Here is a 19,845-nt window from a genome sequence, read left to right on the forward strand (position 1 = left end):
ACCAAGGAGTTGATAGTTTGCTCCATATGCTAGGAGTAGCATTGGTGGACACCATAGGTCTCTCCATAGGGACATGTAGTTAGCTAGGAGGCCTCAAGGAGCAAGGGGGGCTATGACATAATCCCTTGGGTGTACTAGGACTAGTGTAACCCCCTATGAGCTCGGGATAGGTCTCCTAGAAGGCCATGATGCTAGGAGGTAGCAAGGGGCCAGGGGCTTTGGCCATAATCCCTTGGGCATAGTAAGACTAGTCTAACCCCCTACAAGCTCAGGATAGGTATCCCAAAAGGCCCTGATGCTAGCTAACGAGGAAGGTTGGTGATTTTATCTTTGGGTGGAATCCACATATTTTAGGTTAGATTCCGATGGAACAAAAAAATAAGATTGCACAAAGTTTTGGAATAAAATTCATACTTTCTCAAGACCGTTTTTACTTGCATTTGTGTATGTGCTAATATTTGTGTGAAGAAATGCGTTCTAATAGGTAAAATCAGGAAGTTATTTGTATGTGTCTAACATAATTGTGATAGGATTAATTGAAAAATAAAAACTATACCTTCAAGAAAAGTGGGTTTGTGAATTTGTGATAGATTACATCCTACTATAGGGTGATCGTGATTAGCTCCAAGAGGTTTTCCATGAAACATTAGATTAGGACATTTTAAGAAAGTTGAATGTTTGATTGATGTCTTAGAATACAACTTAGTATCATTTTAGGGGATGGGAGTGAGACTTTGTCCTGTAGGTAGAGGGGTTGACATGCCTAACTCCCCCTCGTTTCTTACTCTCTTTGAACCAAGTGTGACACTACTTTGATTGGTTTGGGATGTTTTCCATAAATGATTACCCAAAATCAATGCTAGGACCTTTGTTAGAAGAACTTATAAGTCACTTAGGATCCCTTTTTCAAGTCAATCAATGCTAGGACCTTTGTTAGGAGAACTTAGAAGTCAGTTAGGATCCCTTTTTCAGGTCAATCCTAGTGGGGATAAGGTGGGGGGAGCTTGCAAGTGTAGACTTAAGAGATCCTAGGCCACGAAGTTCGAATGTTCCCTAGGAGTTCCATACAAAATTTCCTAGATATCTAGATGATGGTTCTCTTACTCACTTAGAAGTGCATCCATTTGATTGGCACTGGTTAGATTTAATTCCTAAGAGGTGTCCACAAAGTTTAGATAGATTCAAGGAGTTATGTTTTCCTCCTCAAGGTGCTTTAGAGCTCTAGCAAGTTACTCAAGGTGATCCTAACTAAAAGTGATGAGAGATCATAATTGTGATGATCTCGTGCAAGCTCCTAGTGATTCTATTCTCAGCAATGACTTGGACCTTGATCTCTTTGATGGATATAAGCTACACAAGCACTATAGTGGCAAGAAAACGTGAGGTCTTTGATTTCTAGAACCACTTGAGTTGATGGTTGAAGTCACCCAAGGTGATTAGTGCTTATGCTCCAAAAGGAATTGAGAGGACACAAAGTGCTTCCAAATAACTGATAGTGAATAATTTTAACCTCTAGGTGTTTCAAATCTTGTTTGCAACCACAAAGATAAGGACTTATAAGACTTTTGGCCCAAATAAACAATCAAGATGATGTAGTTGAGGTGATGGCAAGTTGATCGGCTCCAATATCTGAATAATGGCTTGAAGCAATGTTTGATGTGCCTAGGATATGTAGTCATTAGGCCTTGTTTCTAAGATACCATACATTGTGTTTGTGTATTAAAAGGCATATGATCTCTTGAGCCCAAAAGCATGCACATGAGATGATGGTTGACCACAATAGAGGAGATGGCTAGAAATCTTGTGTGTGCTCATGCAATCCAGCAATGTTCCTAGTGATTATGCAATGTATACACCTTGTCCCAAGGGTGTCCCCATGATACTATTGCTCACAAAGGCTTGCAATAAAACCCATAGTCAAGGTGATACCATCCATTAATAGAGGTAATGGCTATGGTGGATGCATGGTATATAGACCTTGTCTCATGGATGCCTTCTATTATGTTTTTATTTGTATTAATGAATTTTAAGGCCGAAAGCCCATTCCATCAAGGTCTTTCCAAAGTAGCTAAAAATAGTATTAAGACCCCAATTGATGCACTATAGTTATAACTTATCCTCTATGTGTCATGTAGCATGTTTCTACCAAATAATATAAGATGTTGAGGAATATGGCTTCAAATCCAATGATTGATAGGAAGCTAGAGTCCAGATCAAATTACCATGAATATATGCAATTGGAAGACCAATATAACATCGATGGTTATAGTATAGTTGGGTCTTATCTTCTAGATACCATTCATCACATTTGCAACTCCAAAATTAGATTTATAGCATAAAAACCTATATTTAAGGTGGTGGGATGATGCAATCACAAACTCACTCCTTGTAGCATAGACGATTAGAGTAATTCAGATAATAACAAGCATGGAGTAACTCAACCCACTATATGTACTAATGATTTGGATCCACTTTCTCACCACACACAATGTTTAAAAGAAGCATAGACATGAATATGCAATGACATACAAATTTTGTATTCTTCTATGCATACCCTACTTAGCAAGCTATCTCACGAAGTTCAACAATCTGTGTAAGCAAGCAAGACAAGGATGTATTGAGCATGCTTATTCTAACAAAATTTTATAGATGAATCTTTTTATGGTTTTTGTGTGTTTTTCAATAGGGAAGATTAGGGAAAGAGATTCTAATTTAACTGGTGTCATTGTGATTTGGTCGCCCTACTACCCAAACCATGTGACTTTGGGAGTGGATGAGCCTTCTCTAATCTGAGAGCAAAGGTTCAATCCTTTTGGGAAATTTGAACCTCTTATTCTACCACAAAGGTTTGTTCTAAACTAAGCATGCATGTATTGAATAAGTTGTACCTTTTGTAACCTCTTATTCTACCACAAAGGTTTGTTCTAAACTAGGCATGCATGTATTGAATAAGTTGTACCTTTTGTAATCAAAAAGCAAAAAGGCTTGACCCTTTTGATGAGCACTCATGGCCTCCTATTCTTGCACATTGTGAGAGTATGAGAAACCACAAAGCTAATTCCCTCTTGGTCCTAGCAATCAAAACAAAAGTGTTTTGCTTGCATGCAATATATGGGACTTTGAAGGACTTGTTTTTCCAAGAGTTTCCTTTCTCCTTAATCCTTTTTGGTTCTCTCTTAAAATCTAGCTCATATTCTAGCCCTAAACCATCTGTGCCTCTCTACCCAATCCACATGAATGAAAGAAAGCATAAATGGCTCAAAGTTTTTAGTACACACACCAATTTACCTTTCTCATTGTGATTCCTCCACCAAAAGGAAGCTTAGTAGTCTCACAATTTGAATGATTCCTTCTCAAGCTCTCACATCACTAATTCACATTCGATTTATTTGCCTCTAATGCCACCAAAGAGAGTAGAAAAGAAAAAGAGGATAAATTTAGTGAACCCTACCACATCACTGAGGTGTGTAGTAGTGGATGCTAGCTCTTATGGGAGCTTGACATCTTAACACTCTCCCTTAAGCTTAGCATGAGCTTATGTACTCCAAGCATAGTCTTGAAGTAGTGAAGCTTCTAAGGTCTCAAGGCCTAGGTGAAAATATCTGTAGCTTGATCCTTTGTATTGAATAAGCCAAGCCAATGTCACTTGTTAGAACCTACTCCTAAGTAAAATGGTAATTGGCCTCTACGTGTTTGGTCTATGCATGACACACTAGATTCTTAGCCAATTGAATGCTACTAATGTTATCAAAATAGATGGTAACCTTCTTGTCCATTTGCAACCCCAAATCAGTACTATCAATAGACCTATGACTAGGTGACTCCTGTGGCCTACCCAATATTTTTGTCTATTGACCTATTTTGGGCCTATTTTTAAAATAGCCACTCTCATGAAATTAGATCCAACTATGTCATGAACATTACTATACTAGCTACTCATTTCATTAAAGACAATATCCCTATTAACTCTCAACTCAGCTCACACTTAATAGGGTTATAACATCTATATCCCTTTTTCTTAAGAGAATATTCCACAAATACACATTTTTCTACTTCCTCGAGATCCAATTTGCTATACAACTAATCAGGAATATACTTGTAAGCAACGTATCTAAACACTTTTAAATGGGACAGATTTGGCACTTATCTATATATTTCTCCTCATGTGTCATACCATGTACAATAGCCATGGGTGTTCTATTCATAATGCATACAATAGTAGCAATTGCTTTAATCCAATAATAATGGGGCAAGCCTGTTTTAGACGTCAATGCTAAAGACATCTCTGCAATATGCATGTCTTTTTGCTCAGTAGCTCCATTTTTTTGTGGAGTGTACCTACATGTAAATTGTCTTTGAATACCATTTTTTTGTGAAAAATCAAAAAACTCATGGGAGAAGTACTCTCTCCCTCCATCTGACCTTAGGCATTCAATATGCAACCTTGTCTCCTTCTCAACCAAGCCTTAAAGTTTTTAAAGTGAGTGAACACCTTAGTTTTCTTAGCATGAAATAAATTTGTACTTTGTAACCACTCATAGTTGTAGTCTTTGTAAGACCCCACACATTAAAATAAATAAACTCAAGTGGCTTCTTGCATACATGCTTTTCATGTGGAAATGCATGTCTTGCGTAGTTTCCAAATTGACATGCTACATATATTTTTTGCATCCCTTCAATTCAAAACTTTGGTAAGCCATCCATAATTTATTTTGATTACATATTTTTGAAATGCTACACATTTACAAGACCAATATGCATATGCCAAATTTCACATTGTGCAAACATAGTAGTATCCATTTTAGGCAGACCTACATGAAGAGTAAATATATAATACCAACATGCTTACCTTTTGCAATTAGCCTATAACCATTTCCAAGGTCCTCTACATAACAACCATCATATGTGAATTGAATCTACAATGTCCATTTCATAATTTGACCAATAGAAGCTAGGTTCTTAGTTATGTTTGGTACACGCAGCACACTAGCTAAGTACTTTATTTTACTATCTTGGATATTGAAGGAAAAATTTTCAATGTGAGTAATGGGGTAGGTTGTATCATCCCATGTCTCCACATAACTCGAAGACTCTAGACTGCGCATCTACTTGAACCACTCTCCATGAGAAGTTTTGTGGTTAGAGGCACTTGAGTCTACATACTATATATTATTCTTAGATGAACCATCAACATTTATGGTATTCATAAAATGCTACATGACAAATAGCTTCTCACTTCTATTATCATTGTTTTTGCTAGTGAAAGCATAATTACCTTGCTACTTTTATCAATTTCCAATTTCATCCTTTTTTTTGAAACAATTATTAGAAATATGGCCTTTCTGACCACAATGCCAGTATTCCCAACTCTCAGTAAGTTTTGTTATCAGTTAAATTTTGTAACTTGTCCTCTTTGGCTTCCCCTTCCTGAGGACCATCTCCCCCTATTTTATTGTATATCATAAGTTTGACCACAACCACAACCTTGACCTTGACCAGGACCTCTGTAAGTAGAGTAAAACACCTTTCAGACTTGCTCTTACTTTGAGAAGAAATAAATGACATGAAGCTCTTGTACTTACCTCCAATTCCATCTAAACATGTTCAAACAACATCGTCATCAACTACTACACTGATAGATCCAAGAGCTTCCACAATACTTTTAATATTTAATGCATAGTCATTGATGGATAGATTCCCTCTTTTGACTTGATTTAGCTTTGACTTGAGCTATAGCTTTTTAGCCTTAGAGCTTACCCCAAACAACCATGCCAGTTTCTTCCAAGCAATAGCAAGGATTTTAGATTCCTACAAATAGCCCATCATACTATTTGTGACACTTATATATAGCTAATACATCACTTTACGTTGTGTCTACTCCTAATCCTTCTTAGCCTTTATCTGTTTTGCAACAATAGCATTTCATTGAGGGACTTTAGGCGCCACAACAATGTCTTCTTCAATGTTATTCCAAATGTATTTTTCCTTCAAGAAATTTATCATCTTGAATGTCCATGTAGGATAGTTATTTTTATCAAGCTTTTCACACTGATAATCTAGTTAAATTTGTTAGGCATTTTGATAAGACAATCAACCTTCTAAAATCTATAATTTGAACTTGCTATAGATTCTTTGTATTGTAACTTTTATGATTTCTAACACTTTTAGCTTTTAGCAAGCTTGGTTTTCACTCCTAGTCTATCTCTTATCAATTGGCCTCTCTTGACTACATTGACCTTGGCTTGACTACTTTGATCAATCATTTGATTTTGAAAATTTGTAGCATTTTTATAGCCTTCTCTATTTGGGGTTAACAACCATTGTGTGTTTTACATGTACTCAAAGTTTACTATTCATTTTAAGTACCAAAACCAATAAGTGTACTTGATCTCATAGATGAGCCAAGTTTTCAAAAGCTTCTCTATCTCGTCCCTTAATCCTTATGCACATCTTGGGTTCATGGGATATAGCATTTTCTTCATTGGTCTAGTATTTGGGTACCATGGGGATTGTGTGAATGATAAGGCTAGGAGGTATCCCTTTGGTATCTAAAAAAATCCATGCGAATATATCTAAGAATTGCTTGAGAAGAGGTACTAATTTTACCTCTTCTCCTTCAATGAGATTCTTAGCTACGTAGCTAGGTTTACGGGTTTAACTTTTTGTTAGGGTAAAGGCTAATGGCCTATAGCCAAATGGGGACCCCTTGTATAAGTACACACTATATAATCATATGTAAAGTGTAGATAACAAAAAATAAGGGTACCATTCGTTTTTGTACCCACATAACTCTCTTATATTCTTCTCTCTCTCAATCCTCTTGTAGTCCATAGCTTCTACCTCTCCCATCACACCATTGCTTCCCTCTCATACTAGTATCAAAGTAGAATTTGATGTATGTGGGCCCTCGTACTTGGAGTGAGGAGGACAAGGAGTGAAGCTTTGTCACAAAGGTTGAGGATTTGACATTCCTTTTTTATATTGATGCTTGGTGCCATTAGTGGCTAGGATTGAAGCAAAACAACTTGGCTTTTGGATGCTTGAAAACAAATCTTGGTACATGGTTTTGATGTATGCAAACACAAGGCTTGCTTAAGAAGAGGGTTAGCTTGTTTTTTGGAAGCAAGGGGTTTAAGCAAGGGGCTTGATTTTGGGATCTAGTAGGAGGCTTGCTTAAGCACAAGCTCTAGTTGTTTTGAAGTAGGGGATCTTATTGTATTTGTAATAGAGAGAGAAGAGAGAGAGAGAGACTTGATGATTTATAACAGAGATCATGATGTCAATGGACTATGCTACTAATCCCAATGCACAAAGAAATTTATGCTAAAAAGGATCTGGGTTGATATATTTTTCTCAATTAGGTTTCTTTTATTATTTTTTCACATTTTTGATATCTTGGAAGCTACAAGGCATCTAATTTATCACAAAAACCTTTCTATAAATTTAAACATTAATTGGTAGTGATTAATTTACACCCAAAGGCCTCTAGATTACCCTTGGCTTTAAATTGCACACAATTTTGATGGATTTGTCATCTTGAAGGATTATCCACACTTTGCAGAGATCATTTGGGATGAAATCGATTTGTGAAGGCAATTTGCATATACTTGGTCTTTAGTGACTATTTTATGCTCACAAGATAGTCAGAATACTTGGGAAAGCTTGCAGAAAATTCATATGCCTTTTGAAGTGTTAAAATATCATTTTTGCATCATTTTTACATTGGTTTGACATTTGGATAACCATTTTCTAGCCTTGTGAATGCTTTGTTTGCAGTCTATTGGTCTATTTTAAGCTTGAAGTTGTATATACTTTGTTGTTTTTGGGGTACAGACATAGTTTTATCATTATGGCTTCTTCATCAAGTTCAAAGAATGCATTGTTCAATATTGAAAAGTTTGATGGAACAAAATTTTCATATTGGAAAGAATAAATATACAATATATTAGTCTAGAATAATCAAGTGAAACTGATTGCATGTAGTGGTATTAAGTGTAAGGATATGGATCCAAACGTATGGGAGAAATTAGATGAGCTGGTATGCTCCACTATTATGTTGACATTCTTGAAGTTTGTGTATTTTAATATGAAGGAAAGTAAAGGTGCATATGGTGCATACTAGTTGAAGAAACTCATTGATCTTTGTATGAAGGAGTGGACTTCCATGTCTAACTATCCAAATGAGTTCAATACTATTTTTAGCCAATTAACATAGTAGAAGATCACATTCCATGACTCGATTAAGGCTAGGTGGTCTTATGAGTGCTATTATGGAGAGTAATTTTCATATTGAGGTGAGGTGAATGGAAAGAATGATGCAAGGTCAAAGAGCTCCAATATACTTATGGTGAGAGGAAGGACAAATGCTAAGAGAAACTCTTGTGAGAGAGGCAATTCAAGTAGTAAATAATGCATAAAAAAGGATATTGAATGCCTCTTTTGTAACAAGAAGGGACACATAAAAAGGACTGCTATAAGTGGAAAAATAAGCAAAAGGGCAAAAAGGAAAATGAGGATGATGGCAAAAAGGAAGAGAAAAGCAAGGAAAATGTAGAGGAGATTAATGCATATAGTAGAGAAGTTAGTGATGTTTTGTCAAAGAGGATGCATTCTTGGTTGCCATGGATAATGGTATATCTCAAAAATGGCTTTTGGACTCTTGAGCATCATTTCATGTTACTCCACATAGAGAATTGTTATTTACTTATGATGGTAGAAAGAGCGGATGCATGCATTATTATTGACATTGGGGATATATACTTGTCACTGCCAAATGATTATTCTTTTATCTTGCAAAATGTACGACATGTTCTAGGTTTGATGAGACATTTGATCAATACATGATATCTTGATGATTGTGGTTATAGAGTAATCTTTGTTGATCATCTGTGGAAGATTTACAAGGGTGGCCAAAATCTAGCACTTTGTATGCTTTTCGTATTTCTAGTGTTAAAGATCATTTCGTAGCTATAATTGAATAGCGATCTATTTCTTTATGGCCTTCATTACTTGGCAACATATGTTAGTCAACATTGGAATGAAAAGTTTTGTGCCGTTTAAACTATTTGCCTTATGTAAAATTTTCTGATCTTGGTTTTTGTGAGCATTGTCTCTTTGGAAAGCAAACTAAAATGTCACATAAGAAATGTAATGGGAGTAGAAGATTAAAATGTCTTGATTTTTTTCATAGCGATTTATGTAGGCAAGTAACTATGGTTTCATTAAGTGGAGCATCGTATTTTTTCACCTTTATAGATGATGCCACAAGGAAGGTTTGGGCTTATCCTCTTCACAAAAAGAGTGATATGTTGGATGTATTTCAAAAGCTCTTGGTATTTGTAGAGAATTAGTTAGGAAAGAAGATTAAGTGCTTGAGGACCAATAATGGTGGGGAGTACACCTTGCATGCCTTTACGAACTTTTATGCAAGCCATAGTATCAAGAGAGAGTTGACAACTCTTAACAATCTTACTCAAAATGGTGTGGCTAAGAAGATAAATAGGACCAATCAAGAAAGGGTTTATAATATGTTCTCTAATGCTAGTCTCACTAATGGATTAACAAGTCTCCTAGCAAGCCATTGGATGGCAAGATACTAGAGGAGTTATGGTCTCCCAAGATACTAGAGGAGTCATGGTCTAGCAAAAGACCTACTTATGATCACTTGCATGTTTTTGGCTACGAGGCATTTATGCATTTATCCAAAAAATGTATTTTTGTGGGCTATGGAGAGTTAGGTGAAATGGGCTATCACTTGTGGGATCTTGAATCTACAAGGGTAGTACGTAGCCAAGATGCCATCTTCAATGAGAATAAGATGCATAAGTAGCCTATCAAAAAGGTCGAGTTCCACAAAGTGGTATTTCGGATAGCTAGCACATGAGTAGGTTGTGTGACCTCTTCCACATGATGCAAAGCCTGGCTAGCCTACTAATGCTAAGGTGGGACTGCCACTGGATAGTGGACAACTTGGCGTCTTGCAAGATATACATGTGGTATAGCCAAAAGCTCCTATTGAGCCACTTTACATAGATCTATTAGGGTTTTTAGACCGCCAAGTCATATCCAATCTCTAGACTATGTCATGGTTATAATTGTGGTAAGCCTTCTTGTTCTACATATGCTACAACTAGGGATGACATTCATAAGTGGAAGAGGGCTATGCATCTAGAGATGGATTCTGTAGAAAGGAATGCCACCTAGGAGTTACTTCCTTTGCCTAAGGGCAAATATGCACTACCATATGCAAGTGGGTCCACAAGTTGAAGATATCTCCATTTCATGCATTGCCTAAGTACAAGTCAAGCTTGGTGTGGTCAAAGGATTTGAGCAGGAGAAGGGGATTGACTTTGATGAGATCTTCTCACCAATAATCAAGATGACCACCATTTGTATGGTTATTTCTTTGGTTGCTAAAGAGGATATGGAGTTGATACAGATGGATGCAAAGAAAGGAAAACAAAACAACAGAGAAAAGAAAAAAGATTCATTGCTTTCTTTAATGGGGACTTACATGAAGATATTTATATGCAGCAACATGAGGGTTTGTTATGGAAGGCAAGGAGAAGTTTGTATATAGGCTACATACAAGCTTATATGGTTTGAATTAGACTCCTATGGAATGGTATCATAAGTTTTATGCCTTTATGCAGTCTTTTAAGGATACATTAGAAGTGAGATAGATTATTGGTTATACACTAGGAATCCTCAGATGGTAGCCTTATGATCTTAATTCTTTATACAGATGGCATGCTAATGGTTGTATGAAACCTTTGATATGAAGGACTTGGAGAATGTTACTCACATTCTTGGTATGCGCATCATGTGAGATCGAGATAAACAAGGAATACACTAGGAAGATATTGAAGCATTTCAATATGGAGAGGGGGAAGACTATCAATATTCCAATGCCTCCACATTTGAAACTTAGCCAAGAGGACAATCCCAAGTCAGATGAGTAGAGGGCTAAAATTGCCAAGGTTCCTTATGCATCCATAGTTGGTAACTTGATGTTTGTTATGGCAAACATTGCTTGCCTATGCATTAGTGAGAGTTGTTTGCAAGTATATGATGGAGCTTGGCAACAAGTATTGGGAGATAGTAAAGAGTATCACGACATACACAAACGGCACTAAATCTATGTGCATATGCTTTGAAAGGAATGATGCATTTATTCTTGGATATGTAGATGTTGATTCTACATGGAATGTAGACTTTAGGAGGTCTATTACATGTTTTGTCTTCACTTCCATAGGTGTTGCAGTCTCTTGGGTCTCTTGATTGTAGCCATGTACGACTTTATTTACCATTGAGGTAGAGTATGTTGCAACCAGTAAGGCCTACAAGGGATCTATATGGCTTCCTTGTTTAGCGAAAGACTTGGACATTATAGGAAAGGTACCTACATTGCATTGTGATGATGGTCAAAGTACCATTCAGCTGGCATGGAACCTTGTCTTTCATGCAAAGGTAGAGCACTTTGAGATGAAGTATCAATTCATTAGAGGTTCTTGAAGACAAGCACATTGAGCTTACCAAGATCCATATAGATGATAACCCTACGTATCTTCTCAAGAAGAATTTATCTTTTGAGTACTTTGGACACTATAGAGTGCTGATGGGCATTGGATCATATCTTCACATTCTTCTTATACTCCCACAAAGGTGCATTGGCCTTTAAGTGGGAGGTTATTAGGGTAAAGGCCAATGGTCTATGGTCAAGTGGGCACTTATTGTATCAATACATATTGTAGAATCATATAAAAGTGAAGATAACAAAGAATCAGGGTATATTCATTTTTGTATACACATAACTCTCTTGTGCTATTCTCTTTCTCAACCCTCTTACACTCCATAGCTTCTACCTCACATCCTACCATTGCTTCCCTCTCACTTTCCTCATAAAGTTCACTTCTTTCTCCTTAGTAGGTCCTTTTATTGGACCGTTGGTCATTGTCACATGCTTCTTAACTATTAGTGTATCACTTTAATAGATCTTAAGGTTTTTCTTGATTCACACTACTCATCACTAGGTTATTCTTATGGCTCCTTATGCTTCCTTCATCTCAAGTTAGTTGGTAGATCCTACTTCCTTTGGTCTTGATATCTTGGTATCACTCTTACTATCTATTGTTGGTACTTGCCTTTAACAAGTTGGTGGTCGACCTATTAATTGAGGATGAACCATTCTTGTTTGCTACTTCTATATCCTATAGGGATATTAAGTCCAATGTGCTAAGTTGCCTATCTATATTATGGTATAGGACTTAATAGATGTTCCAACCAATCTAGGTTAGAAGAGCTCAATTCATCTCCATTTTGGACTTGTAACCCTACATTAGAATTAGGATGTACTAAGGTTTATTTTGTGACTCCCATCCATATCATAGCTAGTTGTTTCACATGTTGTATACGTAGTACCTGCACTTGTCTTTGTGAATCAAGTGTAGTTAAGGGAGCTCAACTATATTGGAAATTTAATATGTGCATCCTACTTTATGTTCATTGAAGTGTTTTTAAAAGATCTTTAGTGATCAACATTAATAAGGGTAGATTGTCCACTTCAATTTTGAAAATATTCACCTTCATACATGTTGACTTGGTGCATTTGTGTTCCTTGATGTTCTTTATGCTTACCCTTTTTCTTGCTTTCTTAAATTCTTCCTCATCTATAAAATGGCGGGTCTAATATATTAGATATGCTTAATATTGCACCCTCATAAGGTGCAAGGTGCTCAAAGTTGGAAGGACTCCTATTATGAGGAGAATCCATGTGTGACTTGGATGTTACTTGGGATGACTTAACTTGTATTTTAGATGAGTTTTATGTGATTGGATGGTAAAAAAGTGACCTATGTGGGTCTACCCTATGAGTTGAATGGAGCAACTAACCTAGTAGCAACTCGAGGCACATTGCATCGAATTGTTGGATATGAAAGTTATTGAGAAGCCCTATTTTAGGTCGTAGGGGTGATGGTGGTGGCCCTTTGGCACAAGTTTGGGGCCAGTGCCCTTAATTAATAGTAAATGAAATATTCCCTAGGTTAATAATATGATATGTTTGTGAGGCCAACCTGCCACATTCATTGGCTATATAAAGAACAACCTCTCAGAACCATAATCATCCATTCACCTGATCAAAGTTCATCAAACAAGCTTTAAGGTCTTTACCTATAATTTGTTTAGGTTGCCACCTAAGCTTCATTTTCGAAGTGCACTGATGGATAAAGCCATCATTGTATCACTTTGTTTGCAAATAAAGAAATGCCAATTCTTCCTAAGTTGCTGCATAGTTTTTATAATTTTCTTAAAAATTTGTTTATTACACTCTATAATTTTACATAACATTACAAAAACGAGTTTCCAATCTTACTCGTCTTGGTATGTTGGGATGCATTTTATCATAGGCTTTCCTTTAGAAAGTTTGTTATTATGTTTTGCCATAGAAGATTAGATATAATGTCTAAGTGCATAGAAGAGGTATCCTAGGCTTCCATTTCTACTTTCACTATATGCATTTGATTCCTAAAAAACACAATGAAAAGTCTAATCCATTATCCTAATCTTTTATTAATTTGGTGTCATACATCCATGATCTTCCTAGAAGCAAGTCATAGTCCACATACTTCATTATTATGAGATAAATCAAGAATCACATTCTCATAATTTTGACTAGCTAACCCTTAGGCACTCCCATGGATAAGTCTTAACTTCGATCTATTGACTGGTGTCAAGCTAAAATGCATGTTCTCAATAGGTAGGCAGATTATCCCTCATTTAAAGCACTTGGTTATTGACAATGCTTACCCTTGCTCTTGTATTGATGATTGCTCTTCTTACAATATCACCTAGGGCTTATACTAAAAGCATTGCCTGACACTCAACACCTTTTTAAAAGATACTGCTCCTAAAGTTCTACTATGTGTGAGGCTTAACGTTGTTAAGCTAGGATGTCACTATCTTTCAATATTTTGGCCTCTTTTTTGTCACCTTTTATCCATGCTTCAAAGGTCATCCAAATAGCTAGATTTTCCTTAAGGAACACTCCTAAAGGTATCAGTACACTAGTTGAAGATATCCTTGCAATTGTACTACTAGTATCTACATGTTCATATTTTTGGTGTTTGATTCTTCTAAATGTGGTTTGATGTCTTGAGGAATGGGTATTGACTCTTTGAAAGACTCGGGTCTAACCAAATTTGAGGTTAACTTGTGCTCAAAGTTCATGAGATTACCAAACGTTTGCTCACCTCATCATTCCAAATTATCTTGGGTTTCATTGAACTGTTCTTCAACACTCTTGATAATCCCTAATTGTCTTTTGGATCACAATAAGTGACCTTTGCAAATTTCATGTTAGCATATGGAGGTATTTGTTGTACTCTTAGCACTATACGCAACTCAAATTGCTACCTTAAGTTGTATCGCTGATCCTCTTAAAGAGAACTTAATTTTAAATATTTCCTAACCTTGGATTGAAGTTGCTTTTTGTTATAAGTGACCCATATATCATCAAAGGCCTTAGAAGGTTTGCACCTTCCATCTTATTTTTTGTGTGAGTAATGGCATTTAGAAAGATACTAGGATACCTTCAATAAAGAGGACAATTCGCTTGCGAGTTGAAGACCTTTGCCTTTGCTTAGGGCTTAGGGCAATCTAGGTACATACAATGTGTGGCTCTCGTTGTGGCTTGGATTTTATGACACTTGGGATTGAACTTGGACTAACCATCCACTCCTTCCTTCATAGGTGAAGGAGAGGGAGGATGTTACCTCATTTAGCAATCTAAGTTGGGACGTTAGTTCTTGTGTAGATTAGTATTTACCTAAAATTTAGACAACAGTTGCTAATTGCACTTGGCATTTTGAATACAGCATTTGATGTGCTAATAAGTATGGAAAATAGTGTGTGGCCATTCCGCAACATTTGGATTGACAACATTTTTGAAACAAATTGCAATTGACGAAAAATGGAGATTTTATGTAAAATAACCCGCGCAAATTTCCAAAAAGTCCTGAAATAAAAATAAAAAAATCCCTCCAAGATGTTAAGTTGAAGTGCTGTTTAAAAATAAAAACAAGAATTCCTGCCACCAAAAATGATTTTCGTCAACAGTGAACACGGTTCGGTAATGAGAGCAGTGTCAGCAGGCGCGCGGTCCCCCCCCGCCCCGCCGTCAACAGGCTCGGCACGGAAGATCGGCGGTTGTCCTTGAGAATCGACTTGAGCCATTATCCGAATTAGCACTCCCAGGCAGCACTGCGTCAATCGCAGCAGTGCACTTGGTGAGTTATCGCTCCTGATGCGCCAGATATGGTGGCCTTTCTACAACATTCCAGGAGCTTGGCCGTGGGATGCTGCCCCTCAAGAAAACAGTCTCATCATGTCTGAGATCTCGGCCTCAATTCTAATCGTGAAATGCTCGATATCTGACAAGCATACAAGCATGCGGTGAGTCACGGGGATGGGAGACCTGGAAGGGGCAGCCTTTCCATGCCCTGGCAGGGTCGCCATCGCTGACCTTATTCCCACAGATGGACTCCCTTCCGAGAGGTACAAAACTGCAGTGGCTGTGCTGGCACAATCCCTTTCCCGGTATAACTTTGCCGTTGTTCAGTTGCCTTTGGGAGATGACGTGCTCGTGAAATGTGTATTAGATTCTGCACGCATGTTCTTTCATCAGAGGCCCTCCCTGTGCCATAATACGCAACGGGGCGATCAACAGGATTGGAACAGGACTGCAGGCTATTTCGCTGAGCCTCACCATGTCTGCGAGGTCTATGATTATCGACCAGGGTATTCGTCAGAATCTCCAGACGGTGGATATTCACCGGTTGGTCTGCCGGAATTGTTTGCAAGCCTTGGAAGGGCTTCACGGCATCTTTTAGATGCTATAGGTCGCTCACTCGAGCTTCGCAGTTTCAGCTTTGCTGACATGCTTGACAATGTTCCTTTGAAAGCAGGAGAGATTTCATCATCAGTTCTTTCTGTATGCTGTCATGGGAGACCTGGTGCTCATGCTAGTCATCTAACTGGAGCAGTAACTGGTACTGATCAGGGCACAATCCCAATGTTTGATGCTCATGAACCACACTCTGATAAAGGGTTATTGTCTCTCATGAAATCAGATAAACCAGGATTGCGCATAAAGGATATGCATGGCCGTTGGCTTCTTGTAGACGGTGAGCTAGGGCCTCAAGATATGATTCTTTACACTGGGTTGATGCTGTATCAAACAACAGCTGGATATGTGACGCCAGCTTTTCATCAGACTGAGGTTACCACAAATCAGGATCATGGCAGATGCTCAGTCTCTTTCAAACTTATGGCCAAGCCTTCAGCAATCCTGCATTGTGCAGCTATGACAGTGGCAGGTCATGGAGTGAGCAGTCCTTTTCAGCAGTCAATCACAGTTCACGATTTTATGCAGACAGCATATCCTATAGACCAAGTCGTTAATAGGCCTGCATTTTCAAACTACTGTTTTCAACCTGCCTCAGATGGTACGTTTGTGTCTTGTAAAGATATTGTGTAGAAGTTTGGTTAGCTGATGAATCTCTGACAGATCTTTTGTGAAGTGCCTTTAGAAGTAATAAAGCCAGTGGTTAAGCGCAAGAGACCTGTCCACAGAGGGAAACCTCTAGCTCCTTCGAAAAGATTACGTTTAGAAGCTCAGAGGGTTCTCAAGGAAAGGGTGCAGGCGATCGCTGACAGGAAGGGAATCAAGATTAGGTTCTGCAGTCTGAGAGACTGTGAGGTGCAGCATATTTCAAATTTGGAGAGCCCTTGTGCTGGTGTTCGTGCACAGATTGGGTGGCCAGTTGGTGTTCCTTTTGTGCATCCGCACGACCTTCCAAATAAAGCAAAGCAAGCCTTTCTAGAAGCATATGAACCTGGTTGGACTGCTTCACAAGATGGAGATTTGGGACTTGTTGATTCTGGGCACACACATATGCAAGCTCTTCATTGTAAGTCTTTATTTGCTGTGTTTAGTTGGAGTTTTTGGTGCAAAGCCCAGTTCTCTGCTTTCCCTACAAAGGGGGGCTGTGATCTTAGCATTCACAAAGGGTTTTCGTATTGTTGTTGAACAGATGGATGACCCTTCTTGGTATTCTTTGGAGTTAACCTGGTTGCAACACAATGTGGAGGAGAAGAATCAGAAATCTAATGCTTATCCAAGGAGCAACCAATCTAGCAGTTGTAATGTCAGTATTGTATTCCCAACCTTGTGATACTTTACTTGTTGGTAGTTCCACATTTGCCATGCTGATGAGAGATAGCAGAGCTATGTGCATTGATGGTTACCAAAGCAGCTGTAGGAGAGTTTGGTAAGCAGCAACTACGTTGGATCACTTTTATGGCACTACTGGACTGACATCTCAGCAGTCGAAGTTGCTAGAGCACCTTGTTGGAAGTTCTACTGTCAGGGGATTTCAGAAAAGCATGCTGCTTGAGCACATTGCCAAATGCAACAAGCATTGTCAGCAAATTGACAAGGCAGCACTCCACACTTTATTTTCCTGGCATTGACATGTGGAAGTTAAATGATGTTTTCAATACTGCACATAAGAAATGCTGTGCTCTCTAAATGGCCATCATTTACATGCCACACTTGTCCTCATGTGGCTGTAGGGAAATTGGATTGGATTTGGTTTTACTATGGATGGGTGTTGAGCAAAGATATTATGCTCCGCATGGGCATTAGATTGTGGAAGTAATGATTGCTCTGGGTTGGCGGGCACAGAATGTGGGGTGAGAGAGAGAGAGAGAGAGAGAGAGAGAGAGAGAGAGAGAGCTTGGCAAGATGTATTATTGTGAGAGGTTGGGCTGGGATCGCATGTACCTATTAAGATGTTAACCGGGGGAAGAAGGCCCTCTAAGAAAACAAAAATACTAGCTGAGAGCACATTTAAAATCATTTACCAAGAGGAACATGATAAGTATGACGAGTCCCTTTCAGTTTGATGTGATTGTAGGTTTTGAGCAAGCGAGTTTGGCAAGATGTATTATTGCTAAAATTTGGGCTGGGATCACATGTATCTATTAAGATGTTAACCAGGGGAAGAAGGCCCTCTAAGAAAACAAAAATTCTAGTTTGCAAGAGCACATTTAAATTGAAACATTTACCAAGAGGAACATGTTAAGTATGACAAGCCCCTTTCAGTTTGATGTGATTGTGGATAAGTTTGACATATTAATCACCCAAGCATTGCTTGCAAAGGACCTCGAACTTACCGCTCAGGAAAGCATTTATGAACTAATAGAAAGTGCTCAATAATGTGCAAAGGCTATGCATAACTTACCTGAGTGAGACATGTACATCAAGCATTCAACTTGTTGATAAAAAGTGACATTAAATCATCTTCCACAAAAAATTTGGCAATGTAAGAATGCAATATTGTTCTAATTCAATCTTAAGGCACTTAGGTGCTACAATAATTGGTATGTCTCATTATAATCAGTGAATCAAAATAAGCAAATTCTCATTACACTCATGGGTAAAGGAAACTTTGAGATGGACTATCTAGAGGGGTGAATGTGCACCTATCCTTACACAAGCCGTGCTTAAAATGGAGAGCTTTCCTTGCACTAGAGAACCATTCTTGATTTGGCATTTTATGATAGTTAGGTGTGAACGTCATGCATTTTGTATGTTGATTGATTACAAGGTGTACTTTCAAGTAATGACCATTGTTACCAGTTTTCTTCTTTAAATTGTATGAAAAAGCAATTGAAAGGAGAATTCAATTGCGAACAATTTTACATGAGATATGTCATCATAATGTAGCAGAGTAAGGCTTTTAGTTTGCACACAGGATCTTAGAGGACGAGAGGAGTGGTTGAGTGGCCAGTTACTTAAAGCACATTTGTTTTAATTAAGGCCTCATTTATGCTCATTATTATCCCTGATTGATGCTCATATGCCACGTTGCACCATTTGCAGACAAATGAGCATATGGGGCCTAGCTTAGAATATTCTCAACAAATCAAAATAGAGGGATGTGGAGGCAGTGGATAGTCCTTGTGATGATGAGAACTCGTTAAATACTACCTCCCCTCCTCGGAACCTCTAGCCCCAGGAATAGCTGCAACCATGCCAGCTCATTTACTCAGCTCAATAAGGTGCATATGGGCATCTAGAGATGCAGTATCTAGGCAGAACTACAAAAATTCAAGTGGCATCTAGAAGAGGAAATGTAGGGCAATTGCATGGTGGCAGCTAGATCTGGTTTGTGGTGCAACTCAATACAACGACGAGCATACAAGGGAAGCAAGAAGAGCAAAATAAATGGATCCAATGTGACCCGACTTGTGTGTTTAGATCCAGTGATGGTGGCCTGCTAATCGTCTCAATCATTTGGTATGGCAGTGGCATCAACCTGATCAACATTTATGGCTCCATTGACAAAATATTGAGATAAAAATAAATGGCTGTCTCTAGATGATGCCCCACATCACAACACATCAACCAGACCCTTGGAAGAATGCTTCCATTACTCTGCAGCACTCACAGAAGTTGAGGGAAAGTCTGATTGCACTGCAATGAGACAATGGAACTTGGAGCGCTAATTGGCGAGAGGTGGGAATGAAGTGGCGTAGATTCTTCTCCCCCTCTACAGTGATGGTTTGCTGAGCGAAGTGCAAGCTGTTACAACTGAGGAAAACGAAAAGCTAAACGGGCCTCTCTCCACAGCTGAATTGGAGGAGGTTCTCAAAAGCCTTGGTTCAAATAAGTCGCTTGGGTTTGATGGTGCCACAACAGAATGCTGCAAGTACTTCTAGTAAGTTCTAGGCGACAAGATGCACTGATGAATTCTCCCTACGAATTCTTAGCCAAGGCTCTAG

At 38.2% G+C, this 19,845-nt stretch overlaps 1 protein-coding gene across 4 annotated transcripts; it reads left to right on the forward strand.

Annotated features, from left to right (window-relative positions):
- The first annotated feature begins 15,114 nt into the window (after nucleotides 1–15,114).
- LOC148038894 (2-oxoglutarate (2OG) and Fe(II)-dependent oxygenase superfamily protein) lies at nucleotides 15,115–18,236 on the forward strand. 4 transcript variants are annotated; one of them, XM_087674784.1, is made up of 4 exons: nucleotides 15,115–16,046; nucleotides 16,128–16,502; nucleotides 16,578–16,967; nucleotides 17,091–18,236. In XM_087674784.1, the coding sequence occupies exons 1-4, from the start codon at nucleotides 15,464–15,466 to the stop codon at nucleotides 17,096–17,098; spliced, it is 1,356 nt and encodes a 451-aa protein (XP_087530910.1). In that variant the 5' UTR covers nucleotides 15,115–15,463; the 3' UTR covers nucleotides 17,099–18,236. The 4 variants fall into 4 exon arrangements, with proteins under 4 accessions (XP_087530910.1, XP_087530907.1, XP_087530909.1 ...); XM_087674781.1 differs by having other exon boundaries at nucleotides 15,115–16,502; nucleotides 17,091–18,235; XM_087674783.1 differs by having other exon boundaries at nucleotides 15,115–16,502; nucleotides 16,590–16,967; nucleotides 17,091–18,235.
- The last annotated feature ends 1,609 nt before the right edge of the window (nucleotides 18,237–19,845 follow it).

This window comes from Lygodium microphyllum, chromosome 3, assembly GCF_053477565.2.
Source record: "Lygodium microphyllum isolate KBCC chromosome 3, Lygodium_microphyllum_v1.1.10, whole genome shotgun sequence".
Classification (NCBI taxonomy): Eukaryota; Viridiplantae; Streptophyta; class Polypodiopsida; order Schizaeales; family Lygodiaceae; genus Lygodium; species Lygodium microphyllum.